The sequence below is a fragment of the Talaromyces marneffei genome, chromosome 5 (genome assembly GCF_009556855.1).
Source record: "Talaromyces marneffei chromosome 5, complete sequence".
Taxonomy (NCBI): Eukaryota; Fungi; Ascomycota; class Eurotiomycetes; order Eurotiales; family Trichocomaceae; genus Talaromyces; species Talaromyces marneffei.
In genome coordinates this window covers 348365-367624 of record NC_072352.1, presented here as the reverse complement: position 1 = coordinate 367624, position 19260 = coordinate 348365, and the positions used below count along the sequence as shown (strand labels likewise).

General features: G+C 45.1%; 4 protein-coding genes across 4 annotated transcripts; 2 read left to right on the top strand and 2 right to left on the bottom strand.

Moving 5' to 3' along the window:
• Positions 1–684: 684 nt before the first annotated feature.
• On the top strand, positions 685–1225 carry EYB26_006448 (uncharacterized protein; the record flags this gene model as incomplete). The annotated part of the gene is made up of 2 exons (XM_054265724.1): positions 685–794; positions 844–1225. The coding sequence occupies 2 exons, from the start codon at positions 685–687 to the stop codon at positions 1223–1225; spliced, it is 492 nt and encodes a 163-aa protein (XP_054121699.1).
• A 3231-nt stretch (positions 1226–4456) lies between these two features.
• Positions 4457–6293, bottom strand: EYB26_006447 (uncharacterized protein; the record flags this gene model as incomplete). Its single annotated transcript, XM_054265723.1, has 4 exons — positions 4457–4678; positions 4735–5743; positions 5819–6023; positions 6080–6293. The coding sequence occupies 4 exons, from the start codon at positions 6291–6293 to the stop codon at positions 4457–4459; spliced, it is 1650 nt and encodes a 549-aa protein (XP_054121698.1).
• A 5895-nt stretch (positions 6294–12188) lies between these two features.
• On the top strand, positions 12189–13366 carry EYB26_006446 (uncharacterized protein; the record flags this gene model as incomplete). The annotated part of the gene is made up of 5 exons (XM_054265722.1): positions 12189–12281; positions 12344–12570; positions 12622–12707; positions 12761–12846; positions 12905–13366. The coding sequence occupies 5 exons, from the start codon at positions 12189–12191 to the stop codon at positions 13364–13366; spliced, it is 954 nt and encodes a 317-aa protein (XP_054121697.1).
• A 676-nt stretch (positions 13367–14042) lies between these two features.
• Positions 14043–19150, bottom strand: EYB26_006445 (uncharacterized protein; the record flags this gene model as incomplete). The annotated part of the gene is made up of 7 exons (XM_054265721.1): positions 14043–14532; positions 14583–15046; positions 15103–17574; positions 17625–18159; positions 18212–18837; positions 18962–19054; positions 19118–19150. 7 exons carry the CDS (start codon positions 19148–19150, stop codon positions 14043–14045), a joined length of 4713 nt encoding a protein of 1570 aa, XP_054121696.1.
• Positions 19151–19260: the final 110 nt, after the last annotated feature.

Below are 19260 nucleotides of genomic sequence, written 5' to 3'. Positions count from 1 at the left end.
TTTGGGATGAAGCTAAACGACTAGAAGCCCAGCAACCATTGTATTGAATTGTGAATGAAGCCTAGCTATGGCGTGATGTAGCAGATGTTTACCAGCCGACAGCCGTAATTCCTTATGATATCACGACTACAACAATAATAAGCCTACTACTCTGTAGAGAAATGTCTCAAGAACCTGTTCGTGTCACCCCTGTCTCAAAGTTGTCGCACAACCCCAAGCCCGTCTTGGATTGTGCGCTAACAAGCCGGAACGACAAAATATCCACCTATTACCATCAACCGGATAAGAAGCTTGTTCGAATATGCTTAATTAATATTGAGGCCTCCGTAATATAACTAACTTACCACAGAGTAAATCATACTATACAGATAAATTGCCTGTAACAGTTGGGATGCTTCCTGTCTTGCGTCATGGTACTATGGCGCCAATCTGGGGGGCATCCTGCTCTAGAACTTCATTAATTTGAGGATCGTTATACTGTTTTACATATACAAAGGCTATAGCGTCAAATGCTCAGTATGTCTGGTATATAAGTTGAGTCGTCACTGGCTGTCATCGATCGAGTTTTTTCTATCATCGGTCACTCACTCTTCCAATCCACAATATACATTCATCCTCATCGAGCAGGTCTCGTTTCTATTCATTCCACTCTCTTTAAATTTTCTTACGAATCAATCAATCAAAATGCGCTTCATGACCATCACCCTCCTCTCTTTGGCTTTGCCTTCAGCGCTGGCGCTGCCCACTCTTAACACGCGGGCTGCTGCTCGTACATTTGCTGAACTTACCATCAGGTACATTCCATCCCTCATAACCACCAATATCATGTCTAACAAAAAATAGCAACGGCACAGCAGGCAACGCCCTAGCCGAAGCAACCGCCAAATTTCCTGTCCCCGCGGACCTCGCCTCCGTCCCCTCCGCCGACTTGAAGACCTTGCAAGCAGAGCGCGTCACAGCCGAGGACGCAGAAACGAAAGCTTTTAACCCAGCTATTAAGGCTGCAACGGATAGCGCCACCAAAACTGCACTTCAAAACGGCAAGATCAAGAACAAGGTCCTCAAATTGTTTGCCGAGGTCCAAGCGCTTCAGATCCAGAAGGCACAGGGTGCCAATAATCAGGCCAAGATTGATCAGGAGACTACCAAGTTGAATAATAATATTGCTTTGGACAAGAAGGCTGCAGGTCAGGCGGCGCAGACCGTTACTTTCACTGGGAAGTAGTTTGATGTATTGTATATAAGCTGAGGGTGTTTTGGTAGTTTGGGCCTGGACTTGGAGTTAGATCTTGTGGTTCCTTTAGGATACTGAAGGTTGTGGATTGGATATGCATGACCTCAACAATACATGAATACCTCGCATTCTACTATGAAATACTTGATCTGCAAGGGTATACAGCTGTAATTTGTCTTGGCTTCATGAGCGGACTCGAAGTTTTACCCAGCTAGCTTATTCTCTCACTATTCACCAGACTAAAATAACACCAATCTAGCAACATGGTAGGGAAGATCTTGAACTATCATCCGGACTAGAGTGAAGAGCACTTCGATCAGTTGACTATTCATTAAATTCTCATTCCTCCAACATATCTGATAGCTTCTCATAACGGACCCATCATTTCAACAACCCAACAACATCTTGTTGAAATTCACTTTCCTGTCACTTAAGAACATAAAACTACACAAACCAATCTACGAGCGTCACTTTCCGAATTTCAGAATAGAGCCATTTCAAGCAGGCAAGTCTTTTGAAGTTTTTATTCCGTTCACTTCTCACTCATTTCCAACTCCCTTTACGAAAATTTTCTAATACTGGCATAGTTTCTTCTTCTGATATCGCTCTAAGTCTACACGATCTATAAGCTATCATGTCTTCGGATACGATAGTTCATTCAGCCAAGCAAGTTCGATACTCCAGTTCAACGCAGAATTCATCCACAAAAGAAAACGCCGGTCAGGATGCATCCTCGGGTAGAATGCGTCCACTACAAGGGAAACTACCAATGGATCATCTTTTAGTTTTTCAACAAGATGGAGACGTCCTTATTAAAATCGAAAACTACAGCCTACGGGTATCACGACAGAAACTCTCTTCCATCTCTGCGGTCTTTTCAGCGACGCTTAACGGACGGTTCAGAGAGGGCAAGAAAACCACATTAGGAGATCAATTGGTACATCAAGTCTCGTTGCCTGAAGATGACATTGATTTGGTCCTGTTGCTCTGCAAAATCCTATATAACCGACAGGATCTGATTGAAGAGGTTCCTCATGGGCGGTGCCTGCTCGAGTTGACGGTTCTTTGCGACAAATACCAATGCGTTCAATCGTTGAAGACTGAACTCACTCAATGCATAGTCCACAGTCTGTACTTCTATAGTAAATATGATACCAAAAACCTTTGCAGCTTGCTCCTGGCTTCCTACATTATCGACTGCAATGAGGAATTTCAAACAATTTCTGAGATGATCCTGAATATATTTCGGAAGAATGCATGGCAAGAACAGGAACGCGGTTCCTTTTACCAGTTGCTGAACCATCCCCTTATCAAGGCCGATTTTGCCAATGCATTAGAGTCAAACTACAACGATATGAACCAAAAAATTGATCATCTACTTTCACGTCCCTTCCAGAGACTCAGAAACTGTTGCTGTGGCGGCCATCCAAATACCAGAGCAAAAAGAGCTGGATCGTTCATGGAGCAGCTGTTCAAGGCCGAATTGATGCCTACGGATATTCAGAAAGAGTCCATTGCAGAAATAAGCAAAAGGGTGGAGAGCCTCGGACAGGTATCTTTTTGCCATTTCAGTTATTGTAGAACCTCAGCGAACAGCTTGAGAGAAGATGCTTATGCAAGAAATGAAAAACATCAACGACAGGGGAACGGGTCTTTGCTTGGACTGCCTCAAGTTGAACAACAGAACTGGACAAGCTGGTCGATGCCGAAAACCTCACACCGATGCTTAGATACTTTTCACTCGATCTTAGTGGATATGAATCGATGATGCTTATATCAAGCTTTTCAAGGACGATACCTCGGTGGTTCAGAATGGTTTATTTTTCGCAGTTATTCTACCAATGGTTTTCATGGAATTACAAACAATTTGCCTCTATGCATCAAATGCCCATCGTGATTATGAATTTAAATCAAAGTTAGTAGACGTTTGACTTAACAGTGGTCTCAATCTGAAATGAAATCTTGCAATCTATTCATCCTTTAATCATCTCGGCTAAAATTCACTTCCTATCTAGACACGCATCACAAGAAGCTTTTCAATTTAATTCTATTCTCTATCTAGTAACTGCATCGGATTTCATCCTGCCTATCGGCATGTATAACCATAATTGTCAGAGGCATAGATATAGATTCATATCACCCTATCCATCCTGGATCGTGTGTACGACGATGCGACTAATGACTGGATTGACACTCTGGTCTTCTTTTATATGGGATATTCCTGCGTAAGAATGTTTATGGAATAGCCGACTTCTTTTTGAATTCAATAACCAGTAAATGAGCCCTCGTGTTTAGAGAACTTTCCAGTAAACTACCATGGACCGATGTTAGGGCATGGTGAATCACGTGATCGCAATTCTCAACGTCATACAGTGCAGACATGGAATGCTGATGGTTCGGTGCGATGCGAATAAACTTTTCATATTTCTTGAGTTGCTCGTACGCAGTTTCTGACCGCCTGTCACTCCGACACTGTGCTGCTATCCACAAGTCCGTGAATTTGGCAAGCAAAGGACTAGGGAAACGCAAAAGATAGCCATAGAAGATCCAAAGAAGAACCTGCTCATGAGGATTATATCAATTAGGAGGCTTTCTAGAGGAAGAAGTTTATGCATACAGCCAAAAAGGAAGGCTCTTATTGAATAACTAGTTCACAATGATTCTGCATGTGGTGTTTCGATATTCATGAACGATGTGTCGAGTATGCCCAAATTTATACAGCTGGGTACCTGCTCCGAGAAGATGGGAATCAATCGGAATAAACTGATAATAACGAAATTTGCTTTTTCCAGTACGAGTGTCTTCTGGACATGCTTTGCTACAATATAATAATACAAATTGGCGAGTGCAGATTGCGGGGGTGGCTGAATGAATTGCGGAGTATATCATGTGCGACGTCGAAACGCCAAACATATTATGAGTATTATGAGCCCTCAACACCGAACATCAAGCTCTAATACAGACTAAAGAGATTGACCTATAAGTTCTGGGAAAAGGCCAGAACACTTTCGTTGGTTAGGACGGCAATGCGTAGGTACCTGGGATATCTGGGATGAGAGGCTTATAAAATATCTCACATTCGACTATATCATCAAAAAGCGGAAAAAACAAATAGGTATTAATATCCTTCATCGCCTTGCTCCTGTCCTTGCTCCTGTCCTTGCTCCAGCCCTTGCGGACGACCTGTCCTATACAATTAACCGCAAACCCATTACAAGGATTCTAAACTTTCACAGCAGCATCAACAGCAAAGTTATCCATATTCAAATCAATCCAGAAAGGGAGCGTGGGGTTCTCGCTTGCGAGTGTGTTGACATTTTTCAAGTATTGGAGTGCATTAAGTACCTCCTGTAGTTGTGCGTTGACGGATGGATCGATGTCTCGATCCCTTGAGTTGAGAAATTCGGCGCAAATGCAGAGTGGGATTGGTGTGAAGGGGTGGACCTGTAAGAACGTTAACTTCATCTGCATGAATGATTACAAGAGGATGTGAAACAAACCTTGAAGTAACTCAAATGTGTTAGCTCCTTGGCCAACTCGACAGTTTCTTTTGCTGCCATTCGGGATCGCTGCTCGTATTCCAGAATAAGACTGTTGTATTCAGGAGAGTCCCATGATGCAGACTCTATTATCTTGTGAAGACATAATATTGTTGTTTGCGCGATCATCTTGGTGAACAAAAGCATTGGATCCATCTGCTCAGACTGAAACGGGTACGTCAAGGATAGCATGGAAATTCTTGTCGCAAGAGCAGAGTCAATCCACTCATGTCGACCCCAGAACTCTTGCGGGTTGCTTCCATACACACCATCTACCATAGAAAGATGTCGATGAGATAAACTGCGACCGCATATAGTAGCAAGAATAATGCATTCTGAAAAAGATGATTGCGGTGTAGTGATAAAGTCGTTACCCGCAAGTGAATCTGAAAGAAACCCTACGTTGATGGGCTGTCCGCTCTGGAACTCAGCCTCCGGCATGGGAAGACGAGTCAAAACGTGCTCTGTTAATGTGATAGGCCACCCTTTGCGAATATTCGCAAATCTATCCAGTGTGTATGCCATCCAGAAGGTTCGTCTTTTCTCCTCCACTTCTACCCAGTCTGGTTCAATCAGTTGAGTGGCCAACTCATTTGGACTATCAATCTCATACAGGCGCATCATTTGAATGAGTCGGAACAAGCGTCCAGCGCTCAGCCATCCTTTTCGATAAGTACTTCGCATAAACTGATATATTGCTAGTAATAGCCACGCTTGGGCTTGTTCTATATCAAAGAAGTCCATTTCATTATCCTTTGACTCAATGATCTCGAGCATCCTTTTGGTGTGAGCATATAGAGAGTCGCGGATGCTCTGGCAGTGGGTTGACAAGGAAGCCGCCAGTGTCCACATGGCGTATTGTAAAGCGATTCGTGAATCTGATTTTGATGGGCCTTTGGCCCACGTGAAATACCGAGTTCTTTGTAGCACAGGAATAAGTGGATGGACCCTTTCGAAATATAATTGATCCCTGAAACAACATTAGCATTAACCGATGCGGTACCTTCGCACGATTTGGTTAGATGTTATGGGGGTGACAACATACAAATCGGCTTTGACAAGCTCTGGAATAACATATGGTACTTGAATTGACGACGAAATAGATGCAAGTGACGTTCGTCTCTCAAGTGATTTGTCCGTATTGTCTCCGTCCGGACTACATGGTTGTGTATTTTCTGGTGATAATGACCCATCGCTAAGTGGCAATGAGATACCACCTTGTTGCTCCATAATACATCGTTCAAGTGTTGCTATATAACGCCTGTCAGCATATTTCCAATATATCCGCTCACATAGCAAGTGTTACCTATTCGGCCTTTTAAGGCTTTAAGATGGCCCTTCTTCGGTCCTCTGGCAGGCCTAACAGTGGTCGTCGTACACACAACTCCGGCTTCGACACAGTTACCACATTGTGGCTGTCTATCGCACCTCAACTTCCTCCGTCGACACTCTTCACATGCTGACCCGGGCCGTTGTCTCGAGGTTGTAGAAGTGGTGGTAGTAGTCTTGTCTTCAGACATGAGGGAAGGCATTGGCATTTGCAAGCTAATGGTGCGAGTTTCAATCATCCCAATGAGATGAAAGGACCTTGAAGTACTTATGAATAGGTATATTTACCCAAAGGCGCAAGAAAGATACAACACTTGAGTTGCTGCTAAAACGATTGTAAACAAGAAAAATCGAAACGCTTTTCTTTTTGATAACTCTATACCTTGTGATACAAAGTTAAAATCTACAAAAGAGAATGTAGATATTTCCCGACATATACATATACTTAAAAGCATCTTCCAAGTCCATCATTCCACCAAGTAAATCGTATGGCAGACTGCAGATCACGATGGGAAATAGCGTTTCCGGTGGATGTCCAACTATCAGAAAAGAGCTCCAAAATGTGGCACTCGCTCTTCCCGAGAATGGAGACACAGCGTCTCCTCATGTCCATGATGATCGTAATAGTGGAGCAAATCGCCTACGATGTATTCAACAGACCTCATTGGAGTAATCTCGAAATCGAGACAGAAAAAGAAATGGGAACGAAGACCAGCGGAGATAAATTGGGAAAATATTCACCAAAAAGAGAGTTATATCTCCTGTGTCAGTCCGAAATTTCCCCATTTTTCCGCTCAGCCAAGATAGGCTGGCTAAAACTTGACATGGCTTGCTGAACGTTGCTGGCGTTCTCCGACCCTCAAAAAAAGACCGCATATCCACATTGACAGATACATGGCTCCGTAAATGTGTGGCTAGATAGAATGCTCCCGACCATATTATGCATTGACGAAGATTCTGATTGATAAAAAATTGGATTGTGTCGCACGTTCACATCAGCTGCATTATGGATGCATGTTCCACCACATAGACACTTGCCCTGCGGGAAGCGCCGTGTGTAGCAAACAACATTGAAGCACGACAACCACTGCTTAGGCACGTCCTGATCGTCGTGATAGTTATAGGCATGGGCCCTCCTTCATGCAGATGACGTGGTTACACGGGGAAGAGTAGCGAGGCCATCCGAGGACCGGAGACCGATCTCTAGATTCCATAGCTTTCTTTCGCAGTGCCGACCCAGTCCTAAGCTTCAAGCTGATACGGTGACTTGCATCGTAAAGACCATTGTAAAGTTCCTGGATTGAAAAACACCGTAGACTTACGAAAAACGACATATAACTTCGGATCTAGCTTACAGATCTAAAATTCGTTCCTGAAGAGGATCTGCGCAGCTTTGGGGGGTTATTATTGACGCAGTCCACTTTTGCTTTTTCTGATGCTCGTTTTGGGACGCACAGATTTGGCCAATGAAATTCGCGCCTTTGCAAGCTTTATGATTCCTTCTTCAGATGTATGGGCGAAAATACTGTGACAAATCAAATATTTATCTTTAAAATCGACGATGGCTATAATAAAATCTAGCAGCGGCGCCAGTGACTGCATGACCAGCCGTACGAAGTAGTTCATATACCTCTCCAGCCCAAACTCCACATAGACCATGTATCCGGGACCGATATTTATCTCAACAGCTCACCTAGATGATAATATCCCTGTACATTGAACTGTGTGCTGTAGAAGTGGCGGCCCTGGCTGTCGAATCATATGTACAGCTCTTCCACGGCACACTAATGGATGACGATCCGGTCAATTCGGAGACACCATTACGTCGATCATGTTGGCCTAAGTGCTCCCACAGTAACCAGATTGGGCAAAGGTTATTCCCTCATTGTTGCTCAGAAGCCAGCTAGTGTGCTGTCTAGCCACCATTGTTTCTGTACTGTTTGCCCATCCAGGCCTAGATAGATTAGGCGCTGAACCCCGGAGCGGAGCCAACAGTGCTGGTGCCGGGAGCTATGGGGTTAGTGATCGATCTATTATTGTATTTATTTGGTCGTTTCATCACTTGCTATGTTAGTTAGAGAGATTTATCGGTGACTCGGCGTTGAAGGAATTTGTCAGTTCTTCTATGGGGTACTATGTCATTATATTGACTCGTTGCCAGACTAATATAGCACCGATCGCGGCACACATGGTATTAATTTACTCGACACGTGTGGGTTACCCTGGTTGGGGTCTAGGCCTATTGACGTGAAGAAACCACAACCACGGAAATCGTCGATGAAACGCATCCATAGAATACTCTTCAATTCTTTTTTAGACTTTCATTCTGCAAAGATCTACCAGGCATGCATTGCGAACGGTCTACGCCAGCACGGTAACTTCACCACTCGAATATCTAGATATACTTCATGTGTCTACTCGAACCCTCGAAATATGGACTGTTAAGACAGAACCGTTGTCATTTGCATCACATGAAATATACATAGTATGGGAAGATCGATCCAAAGTGATATACATTTGTCATGTTGGCTCGCTGTTGCGATAACTACTTTGGCACACAATGCCATTGTAACACCCACCATCAGCTGATCGGCTGTTGCCCTAACTCTGGAGGCTTAAGGCCACCAAGATCGCCAAGGTGTGGATTTTCAGCCAGCCATACCACGATTTAAGCTTATATACTTATGGAGTCCCATAATAATATTTTGTATTCGACCAAAGAGTTAGATAGATAATGGATACTCGGGAGGAGAGGAGACATAAATCACCAAAAGGGAGTAGAACAGAGAAATACGATTGGATCCTAGCTCACATTTTGCTCATGCAGGGATCACCCAATATGCGTCCAGATAAGGCAGAGTCCCGAACATGCCGAATCAACTGATTAAGAATCCCTGTTCAGACTTGGTCTGCCTGCATGAGTGGCGTGGGGCTGGCTCCTCGAAATTTATGCCGAAAATTATTGACCCAATCGAGTCCAACCTATGATAGGCCCCCGTTCTGAAGCTACACAGTTATGTAGTGACTATGCGGATCGGCTGGGGCTAGCAGTAAGTACCTTGAAGAAAAGAACCATAGAGAATAGCAGGCGCCAACTACCTCTTTTCGTGAAAACAATACAAAGAGAGCCGCAGATCTTCAAGAGCCCGTTGTCGATCACCCGTGTGACTTAGCGGCACCAAGGTGCTGGATCTCATGTAGTTCTCGACAGTCACAAACTTGTCTGCACTCTAGAGACGTGTAACTTGGAGGCACAGGGGTAAATGGCATAGATGGTTACTTTACGGTCACATAAAAAGAAACGATATACATATATGTAAAGAACCTGGAGGCAAACCGTGACTTCAGTCATTTCAGTATGCGTGTATAGAATGATAATCCCGATCCTTTCGAATTACTAATTGACATCTTGTGTTCGGTCAGATGTCTCCTAGATCTCGGACCTAGATTTATCCACAGCCTTTGATCGGTCGATCTCCGGGCATATAGTGTACATATATATGTGGTAAGCAGTGTCGCACATAGCCATAGAATCAAGTAGCAAGCTCGTCAACAGAGGTCACACTACTAAACTTTAGAGGTTCGCCTTGTTTATGAGAATATTATGGTGGACTAGGCTCTGTAGAAGTACTTGCACGTTTAGGAAACCCCATTCACTAGATTACGCAGGTGTAGTGGGTATATAAGTGGCAAGAATTGCGTTGGGGATATAACCCTAATTCCCGTCAGAGTCATCTACACAGTACATAGGGTTGGATGCATCCAAGTCTATCACATGGTAAAGAACCCTAATCTGACATACAATTCGACTGACCGTAGGTTAGTAAAAGACTACTTGATCCCATTTCGTGTGCATCACGATCCGCATAGGGCATATCAGCGCACTGCATATGTGCATTGCACTTCCATCGACAAACACCCATTCGTCGCATCTCCTTCCCAGTCATGCCTGATAGTTCGCATATAGGCGGCTGTCCCCTCCTCTTGTCTATCACAAACTCATTGACGGCATAACATACATATATCCGGTGATTATTTTTGTTTTTTTGGCCATTATTACTCCTTTGGGTGTCACTCTTGACTTGAGATTGCATCATAACATTGTTACTCGTACGCCGAAAGGCGTTTGGTCTGGACTCCATCCCTTTTCCAACCCCTCTCAGGACACCATGGGATAGATCAATGGAAGTACATGCCCATTTTGGCACTGGCTTTGACGGAAAGAATTGTGGACTTAGCAATATTGCTCTATCGACTTGCAGCAGCCCCAATTTATGATCATATAGATTCCCATAACCTTGAAAAGCTCATACCGAGGGCCAAGAACAAACATGATGGTGCTGGTAGAGAAGCATATTTTCGGTCTATTGCGTGAAATATCCCAACATCACAGAAAGCCTAGATTCCTGACCAAAATCTGGTTGATGCATCCGATAGTATGCCTAGACCCTTTAATGGTCACGCATTGTTCTATCATCCTCAGATAGATTGTACTACGAGAAGGATGTAGAGGTGCCTCTCTCGCAACCAGCTGTCTTCGAAAGTAATCTGGCACATTTTGTGGGGCTCATATGCTCGTATCTTTTCCTAAGTCAAATTTAAAACACGCTCGGCATACCCAGGTAAAATTGCCCGCCAGTACAGCAGGAACACAGTTTGGTTCATCTACCTGTCTGGCATGATCCCAACTTTTTTCCTGAGTATCTTTCAAACCACATTTTTCTCTAATGTATATCACGATTTTGCAGGACTTATGATGACTTTCCCCATTGCTCTGTCTGATTTATAAGCTCCGCGATATTTAATTCAAGCAATCGTTATATCTATGTGACTGGGTGTCACAACATCAGCCTGACTCGACGCTACGAGTCAAGCATTGTGAGTACTTGGCGCTGGTCCCACAACATACTCATGAACATGGTCAAGTACTTCCCTGATAGCTGTATTCCCAATCTAGGTAGAGAACTTCAGTTTTCGTCAACAATTATGCGCTGAATATGTGAGTGATGATCCAATATGAAGCAGTTCTCCATCAAGTTCTTACGATTCTCAATACTCTCAAGGAATAATTCTCAATAGTCCTAGATCGGTTCATGTTCGGTTCTATCCGTAATATGTCTCCTAAAGTGCCGACGACGATCGCATGCAACCTGTATCCAAGCGCTTGCAGATCTGAAGGGAAATATCGGATCATCACCACACAGAAATGCTCATCATAATTCTCATCCATGTGACCAACACCCAAACCACTTGTAAGGATGATTCAGATCAGCCTCATTCCCCTCTTGTAGACGGAGACGAGTTCTTCCACCTATCTAGAATTTTTTGTATTCATTACAGGATGGTCTTAGATCACATATCGCTAATAGATTCGCAAACCTAATATAAACATCCTAAGTCCCGATCTGTCAATTGAGAAGATTGTTTACATCATGCTCATCCAGTTGAAACACGAGCCAAGATGGGCCAAGACAGGACCGGGCAATTGCCAAGCTTACCCCAGAGCTTGACCACGACGTTGATGAAGATCTTGGTGTTCTTGAATACGTTGTCGATGAACAATTCCACAAATCAAATTGATTCTTTAGACCGTGTTGTTTGTGTCTGAGCTGCTCGAATCTCGATAGTCCCCTCTCGAGGTGTGGATTATCAGCACAATATTGTACGTCCAGTTCATCATTTTTTTTCCCTATATACAGCAACCGGAAAGTATGGAAACAAGACCTATACTGCCAAGCAAAGTCCTGTAATACAGTGAGAATGTTTCAAGCTGGCGAAAATGGCGATGATTCCAGATGATTTGTGGAATGATAGGAGATGGAGAAAATGCGTCCACCAATATGGTTTGTAATATGTGTTTTGAGGACGTAGACATCTTCTGGGGCTTATATGTTTGGTCTGAGGCCTTGAAACGATATTGTGGATAGAACGTTGAAGACATATATGAGATAGAAAAGTATATAAACAGACTTTCATAGTCCGTGAATTCAGTCCTTTCTCCATCAGGAATCCCACAGAGATCAAGAACATAAAAGCATAAACATTTGAAACAACGAGAAATAAAGAAAAGCAAAGGCACATTCACCATGAAGGCCATTATAACAGCTCTAGCCCTCATCAGCAGCTACACTTTGGCTGCACCAGCTGAGCAACTTGTCAAGAGAGCGTCCGCCAGCGACGTACGTCTCACATCCATCCCCTTCCCTTCGGAGAAAAACAGCCATAGCTAATAAAATAAAAGTCAGCTACCGGCTACGCGAGTCTCAACGGAGGCACAACTGGTGGCGCCGGCGGTACCACAACCACAGTCTCCAGCTATGCAGCCCTCGCAACGGCCGTGACTGGAAATGACAAAAAGGTGATCTTCGTGTCTGGCACAATTACCCAAACAGCCGATCAGATCAGACCTGGTAATAACACCAGTATCATTGGCAAGAACTCGAGTGCCAAGTTGGTGAATTTTGGAATGTATAATAACCCTTTTACTATGAGTCAAGCGCGTGGCTGACATCTTGCTAGTCTTGTCAAAGAAGCTTCAAACGTGATTATTCGTAACTTGGGTATTTGCAAGGTTCTTGCTAATAATGGAGATGCGATTGGCGTTCGTGAGTGATAGTCCCTGGCCCCTATCCCCTGTCTGTAACCAATGAATTTATAGAATACTCCAACAACGTCTGGATCGACCACGTCGACGTCTCATCTGACCGCGACCACGATAAGGACTATTACGATGGCTTGATTGATGTGTGTCCTCTTTAATCAGCCCCCTACTTCACACAAACCATCTACTGACAGAGAACAGCTCACCCACGCCGCAGACTTCATAACCGTCTCCAACAGTTACATCCACGACCACTGGAAACCCTCGTTGATCGAGCACTCCGACTCCAACGGTGCCCAAGACACCGGCCACCTGCACGTAACCCAAAACAACAACTACTGGCACAACAACTCTCGCACACCTTCCATCCGTTTCGGTACGGGCCACATCTACAACAGCTACTTTGACCAAGTCAACGATGGTGTAAACACTCACGATGGAGCACAGGTGCTTGTGCAGTCGAATATCTTTGTCAACTCTAGCCAGCCGCTGTATTCGACGGATGATGGGTATGCGGTTGCGACAGATAATGATTTTGGAGGTGCAAGCAACAAAGCGGAGGCGGGCACGTTGAAGTCTGTGCCGTATAGTTATTCGTTGCTAGGGAGTATGAATGTGAAGGCATCTATTGTGGGGACGGCTGGGCAGACGTTGTCTTTCTAGTGTATTTCAGCCATATATCTTGGTTGGTATGCGGGTGTGGTGTGAGGCCATGACAGTGGAAGATCCGAACAGTCCATAGTGGAGGACATGACTACAGTCTCTCGTTAAATGAAATTCAACCTCATGATTTGAGTCTACGTTTTTTTGCGTATGATGCAATAATATCCTATCAATCTTGGTAGTTGAACAATCCAATTTAGGTCTTTACCCGGCCAATAATAGAAAATTGGAGGGCAAAACAACCAGAAACTGGAATCTTGTGAAATTCGGATGTCAGCCAATGTCATTTTCCTCGCTAGGACAACTAGAAAATCTCACCTATTGACCTGGGTAGATGATTACTCAAGATCGCCAGCGGTAGCTACCCATCCATGTAAATTATCCCTTAGTTGACCTCAAAACTACTTAGGTATATTGGTACTTTCCATTCACCACTCTGAAAAGCTTCGATCTCGAGGAAGATTTGGTAAGGTTGACTGAAATTCGATGCAAGAAAATATGTAGTCTAAGTTAAAATGTACACTAAAAAATATATAAGACAAGTAAGAACAAATAAAATGAGCGAGCGGAATATAGATACCACCTCCACAACCATCGATAAAAGAAAAGATATAAAGGGAAGGTATATATGCATAAAAGCAAAAAGGAAAGAAACCCTCCATAACAGAGGATATGCCTATTTCACCTCCTTGTCCCCCTGAGTAGTACTCCTCGTCTTCACAATCGCAACCTCAGTCCCATCACCAGGAACTTCTTTGACTCTACTCCCTTTTGGCACCCTCGCCAACCAATACAACCCAATGGCTGCCAGCACATTAAACGCACAATACCCAAACAAAATGCCAATATTCCTCCACCGATCACTGAAATAAATGCTCTCCACAGCGAGAAAGTCATCTGTCGTTGCTAGTGAACAAAATTGACAGTTCTCAGTTGCGTTGGGGTTGATTATGCGGCCCCCAGCGTAAGAGGTATAAGCGGAGAGGAAAGTTTGGCATGTTTCGCCGGCTGTGGGTGGGGAGAGAGTTAAGAGTTCGATGGAGGAGCATTCAATGCTTGTTTCGGCAACACCGACGGATAGGACGGCGCTGACTAGATATGTGAAGGGGGAGAGGCGGTACATGAAGATCCAGAAGCGGGGCAGGGCGTTGGGAGCGACAAGGACACTGTCTTGGTTAGCTTTTCAAATACGAAGGGGTGAGAAGGTGGGACATACCCGCAAAATAGCAGACAGAGAGTAAACAACAATTGCGAAATTTGTCCTGCAGCAGCTGCGTCGTTGATACCGGCGACAACCATCATCGTGAATGTCGAGGTAAATAGCATAAACAGCAGAAGGATCAAGAGCATCGTTCCGCCTCTCGAGATCACACTATCCGTTGGTTCTGCATTCACATATAGTCCGATGGGATAATACCATGCAAAATAAGCGGGGACAGCCATGATCAAGTTCCAAGGAATCTCAACCACGATCGATGCCAAAATGAATGCAATCCATGAATATGCTTTACTGGGTCGTTCGCGGACCTCGTACAGTGACCGTTGCAGGGCAAAGTAAGGCATCATTTGTTGACTCAGATTAGGGAACATGGTGAGGAACATGAAGATGGCGAATGTTTGATTTTGGAGGCCTTGGATTGAGGTTCCGGCTTGCCAGAAGGAGAAGCCAATGAATAGTGTCTAAACCATAAGCATGTTAAATTGGGATCAAAATAGAAGGAGGAGTATTAACTGACCGGAATGACACTCATACATGTTTTAGCATAAATATATTCTGGCGTACGCCAAAACTGTTGAAAGTTACGATGAACAATGACAAAGAACTGATACCAAATAGGCATAGCAAACTCTGCCCAGCCCATAGAATTATCAGGCCTTTCTTTGGCCAGCAGATCCGCCTTCATGGTAGCAAGTTCCTCGCGAACGGTGGCGCGTTCCTCACTACTCTTCCAGACCTCAGCCCAATCCTTGTCCGGTTTTGAGCCAGGTGCCGCGCCGATAACTTCCAACATCCATTCTGCGGGATTGGCGGATGGGGGACACTTGGAAGAACCGTTTCGCTCAAAGTAGTTGATCAACTCGCCCATATTGTCGCCCAAGTCGCCAAAATAGATGGTTCGGCCTCCCTTTGCGAGGAACAATAGACGGTCGAATTCTTGCATCAGAATGGCGGAGGGTTGATGAATGGTACACAGGATTGCTTGGCCATGGTTCGCGAGTTTGCGCATTAGTTGACAAATACTCCAGGCCGTTTGAGAGTCTAGACCAGATGTCGGCTCATCGAAGAAAAGAAGCAAGTCAGGCTTGGCGGCTATTTCAACACCGATTGTCAACCGCTTGCGTTGTTCGACGTTAAGACCTTCGCCAAGAACACCGACGACAGCTTCCGCGTATTCGTCCATGCCCAACATCTTGATGACTTGTTCAACGTACGCATACTTCTCTTCCTTAGGAACCGACGCCGGTTGGCGAAGAAGAGCACTGAAACGCAACGCTTCTCTCACGGTTGACGTCTCAAGGTGAAGATCCTGTTGCTGTACGTATCCCGTCTTTCGCTGAAACGAGGAATCACGTGGACGCCCATCAACCAGCATCTGGCCGGTGACGACACCAACAGTGACACGATTTGCTAGGACATCTAGTAAACTAGTCTTTCCTGCACCAGTTACTCCCATGAGTGCCGTCAGCGTGCCCGGTTTGACCCATCCATCAACGTGATCAAGAATTCTTCGGGGCTCGCCTTTAATCTTGATGTCGTAGCATACATCTTGCCAGTGGAAGATAGAGGTTTGTCGAACAATAGCAGCCGCCTCGTCGTGACCATCCTTCTCAACGGCTGGCTTCGTATTTTGTGCCGCAGCTTCCGCATCCTCGGTTTTGCCCTTTTGCTTGGCAAACGCAGGAATTTTACCACGTGGAAAGACCAATATTTCACCCTTGGATGGTTTAGCTGTGACAAGCTCACTAGCAACGATTAGCAGTCCCAAAAGGAAAAAGAAGAATCCAACCAGGATGCCAAAATTACGCCACATGTGACTGTGGGAGTATTGGTAGGTCACTGCTAAATAGTCATTTCCTTGAACAAATTCCTGTCCAGTAACTGCTCCATTTGCCTGACAAATGAACGATTGACCGGGTAAATTCTTGTACGTCGGTCCCGCGGGGACGAAGCTCGAACAGTCCCATTCCCGGTCAGAAAATTCGTTGATCATCAAACTCTCGAATGCGTAGGCGATTGGATTGATATAGTTGATCCAACGGAACCAGGGATGCATGCTTCGAATAGGAATTGTAAATCCGGTGTAGATCATGAGACCGAGCATGAAAATACTTGATGGTACCATTGCCTGTGCGTGTGTGCGTGAAAGCGAACCAATGAATCGGAATAGATTCGACATGGTCAAGGTTGTCGTGAAAGAGAAGAGGAAGAATGTGAAAAACGCTCCTGCTGTACGACGAAGACCAGTCATGAAGTACAGGATCAAATTGAACACAACAGCACTAATAATTTTGGCGGGTAGGTCGACCAACATGGAACTAAGACCTTCTGCCGACGGATGATACAGGGCGTATTTCTTGTGTTTTTCCACGATCGGTCGCTGATCCCACAGAGTTTGGATCTCAAGGATACTTGCAAATGCATTCATGAGAATACCGAAAAAGATCAAAGACGACCGTTGATAAAAACTGTTTGTATCGTGCGGAAGGTTGTAAAACATACTGGAAACAATCAATGACATGATGATATTGCCAATAACAGCTGCTAAAGTATTACTCATGTCACCTTGTAGCCGTTTCATACCACGCCAGAAGCAAAGCTTGACTTGCATGGGGTATGTCAAGGTGTATGGTGAAGAGGCGCGGGTTCCTTTAGCCTTTTCTTTCTTGCGAGACTCTGTGAACTCCTTGTACTTTTCGCCTCCTAGTGGATGGACGGCTTGGAAGGCTTCCATTTCGGCGATAAGAGCTTGTCTTTCCGGGCTTTCGCGCCAGCGAGCAGCAAACTCGTCAGGTGTGTTGGGTACACGACCTTCGAATCCAGGACGAACTTCACGTTCTGCGGGACTGGTGAGGGAGGTCAGGAAATCGGCGGTGGTCTGGCGTGGGGGGCAGTGGAATCCCATTTCAATGAAGAAACGTTTGGCATCGTCAGCGCGACCAAAGTATATTTGGCGACCTTCATATAAAACAATAGCTTTGTCAAATACCTGTACCAGTTAGCATCGATCTGTTTGGCAAGATTGCCGAGGATACTCACATCGTAAATGGCTTGACCAGCTTGGTAAATAGCCACAATAGCAGTTGACCCAGAATACTTTGTCGAAGTCCGCAGCGTACGCACAAACTCGAGAGCAGTCGCACTATCCAAACCACGCGTACTATTGTCCCAGCACTGCAGAGGACTACCGCACAGAGTCGTCTCGGCAATACTGACACGCTTACGTTCACCACCCGAAACTCCACGAATATACTCATTTCCGACTTGGGTGTTTTTTGTATGCGACAGCCCCAGAATCGCCATGACCACGTCGCGCATGTGAACTGCGTATTGTTCCCTGCTTACACCAGGAAGTCGATTGGCAGGGGCGCGAGCTTGAGCGGCAAATAATAGAGTGTCTCCGACTGTCATATGGGGGAAGTGAATCTCCTGCTCGCCTTGATAGATGACTTCTCCACGGAAACGACTGTGCATCTCTTCGTAGGAGACTCCTTCATATTGGATATCGGTTCCTTCGCCGAGCCAGAGACCGTGTGTATCTCCACACAGTGTACGCAGCAATGTTGAGCAACCGCTAAAATCTGTCAGTTTGTCCATTATCACAAAGTGGTGACGGGGAGACATACCTTCCAGGTCGACCTAGAACAACCAACATCTCCCCGCTCTTCACCAATCCCTCGAAATCCCGCAAGATATCAATGCGCCTCTTCTGGCGCAATCCCAACAAGCCCCGCATATACCCAAACGCTTTCAACCACGTATTGAATACATCAGCCTGATAATCTGCTGCAGTTCCAAACCCATATGCATTCAAATTCCGAAACGTCACACCAGCCGTTCGACGAGGATACGTCTCGGGATCACGAGAGGTAATATGTAACAAATTCTTGACCCATCTCTTTTGGTTGAAGGCTTCCGAATTGGGATCTAACTCGGGATCGGTAGTGGTATCGAGAAATGAATTGGTAGGCTCTCCAGACGGTAGGCTACTTCGGCGCGAGATTTTCGATATTTGGCGAGCAAGATAGGTGATTTCGTCTCTTTCTTGGTCTTTCATTTCGTCGAAAGAGCCCTGTTCTGTGGACCCGGTTGATTCTCCTCCATGGTGTTGAAGCTTTTCGTGAACCGAGGACTCGACTTGTTGCGTCACAGCTTGAGCTGCGGCAATGGCACCCGCACCCCCGGGGGCCGGTGTCGCTGCCATTGACTTGATGGGAGTCAATTGGGTAGATCGGCCGTATCTCAGATGTGGCTGCGCAGCTCAGCCCACACGTAATTGCCCTCCAGATCTCAAGCAAAAACAAACGTGAACACCACAAGAGAAGACATATGACTGATATATGAGGAAAAAACGGATCCCAATTATGTACATGAACCCCACAAATCAAAATTTCCCGCGAAACAACACAAAATCTCGGAAGAGGCGTATCCGAATGCCAGATCCGCCGCCAGTGCACAACGTCACGAAACTGTAGAAATTTAGAACCATGGATGGAAGCTCGGGCATAATTCCATGGAATATAGTTACTTACTATGGTATGACGAACAGGTTTAGCCGCCATCATGGATGGTGAGGTTACTATTGGAGGGATGTGTCGTTTGCCGCAGCTTCATATTGGCTGTGACCAATATGCTATGCCGTATGGAGCAGCGTGTCTCCAGCATTGAGACAGTC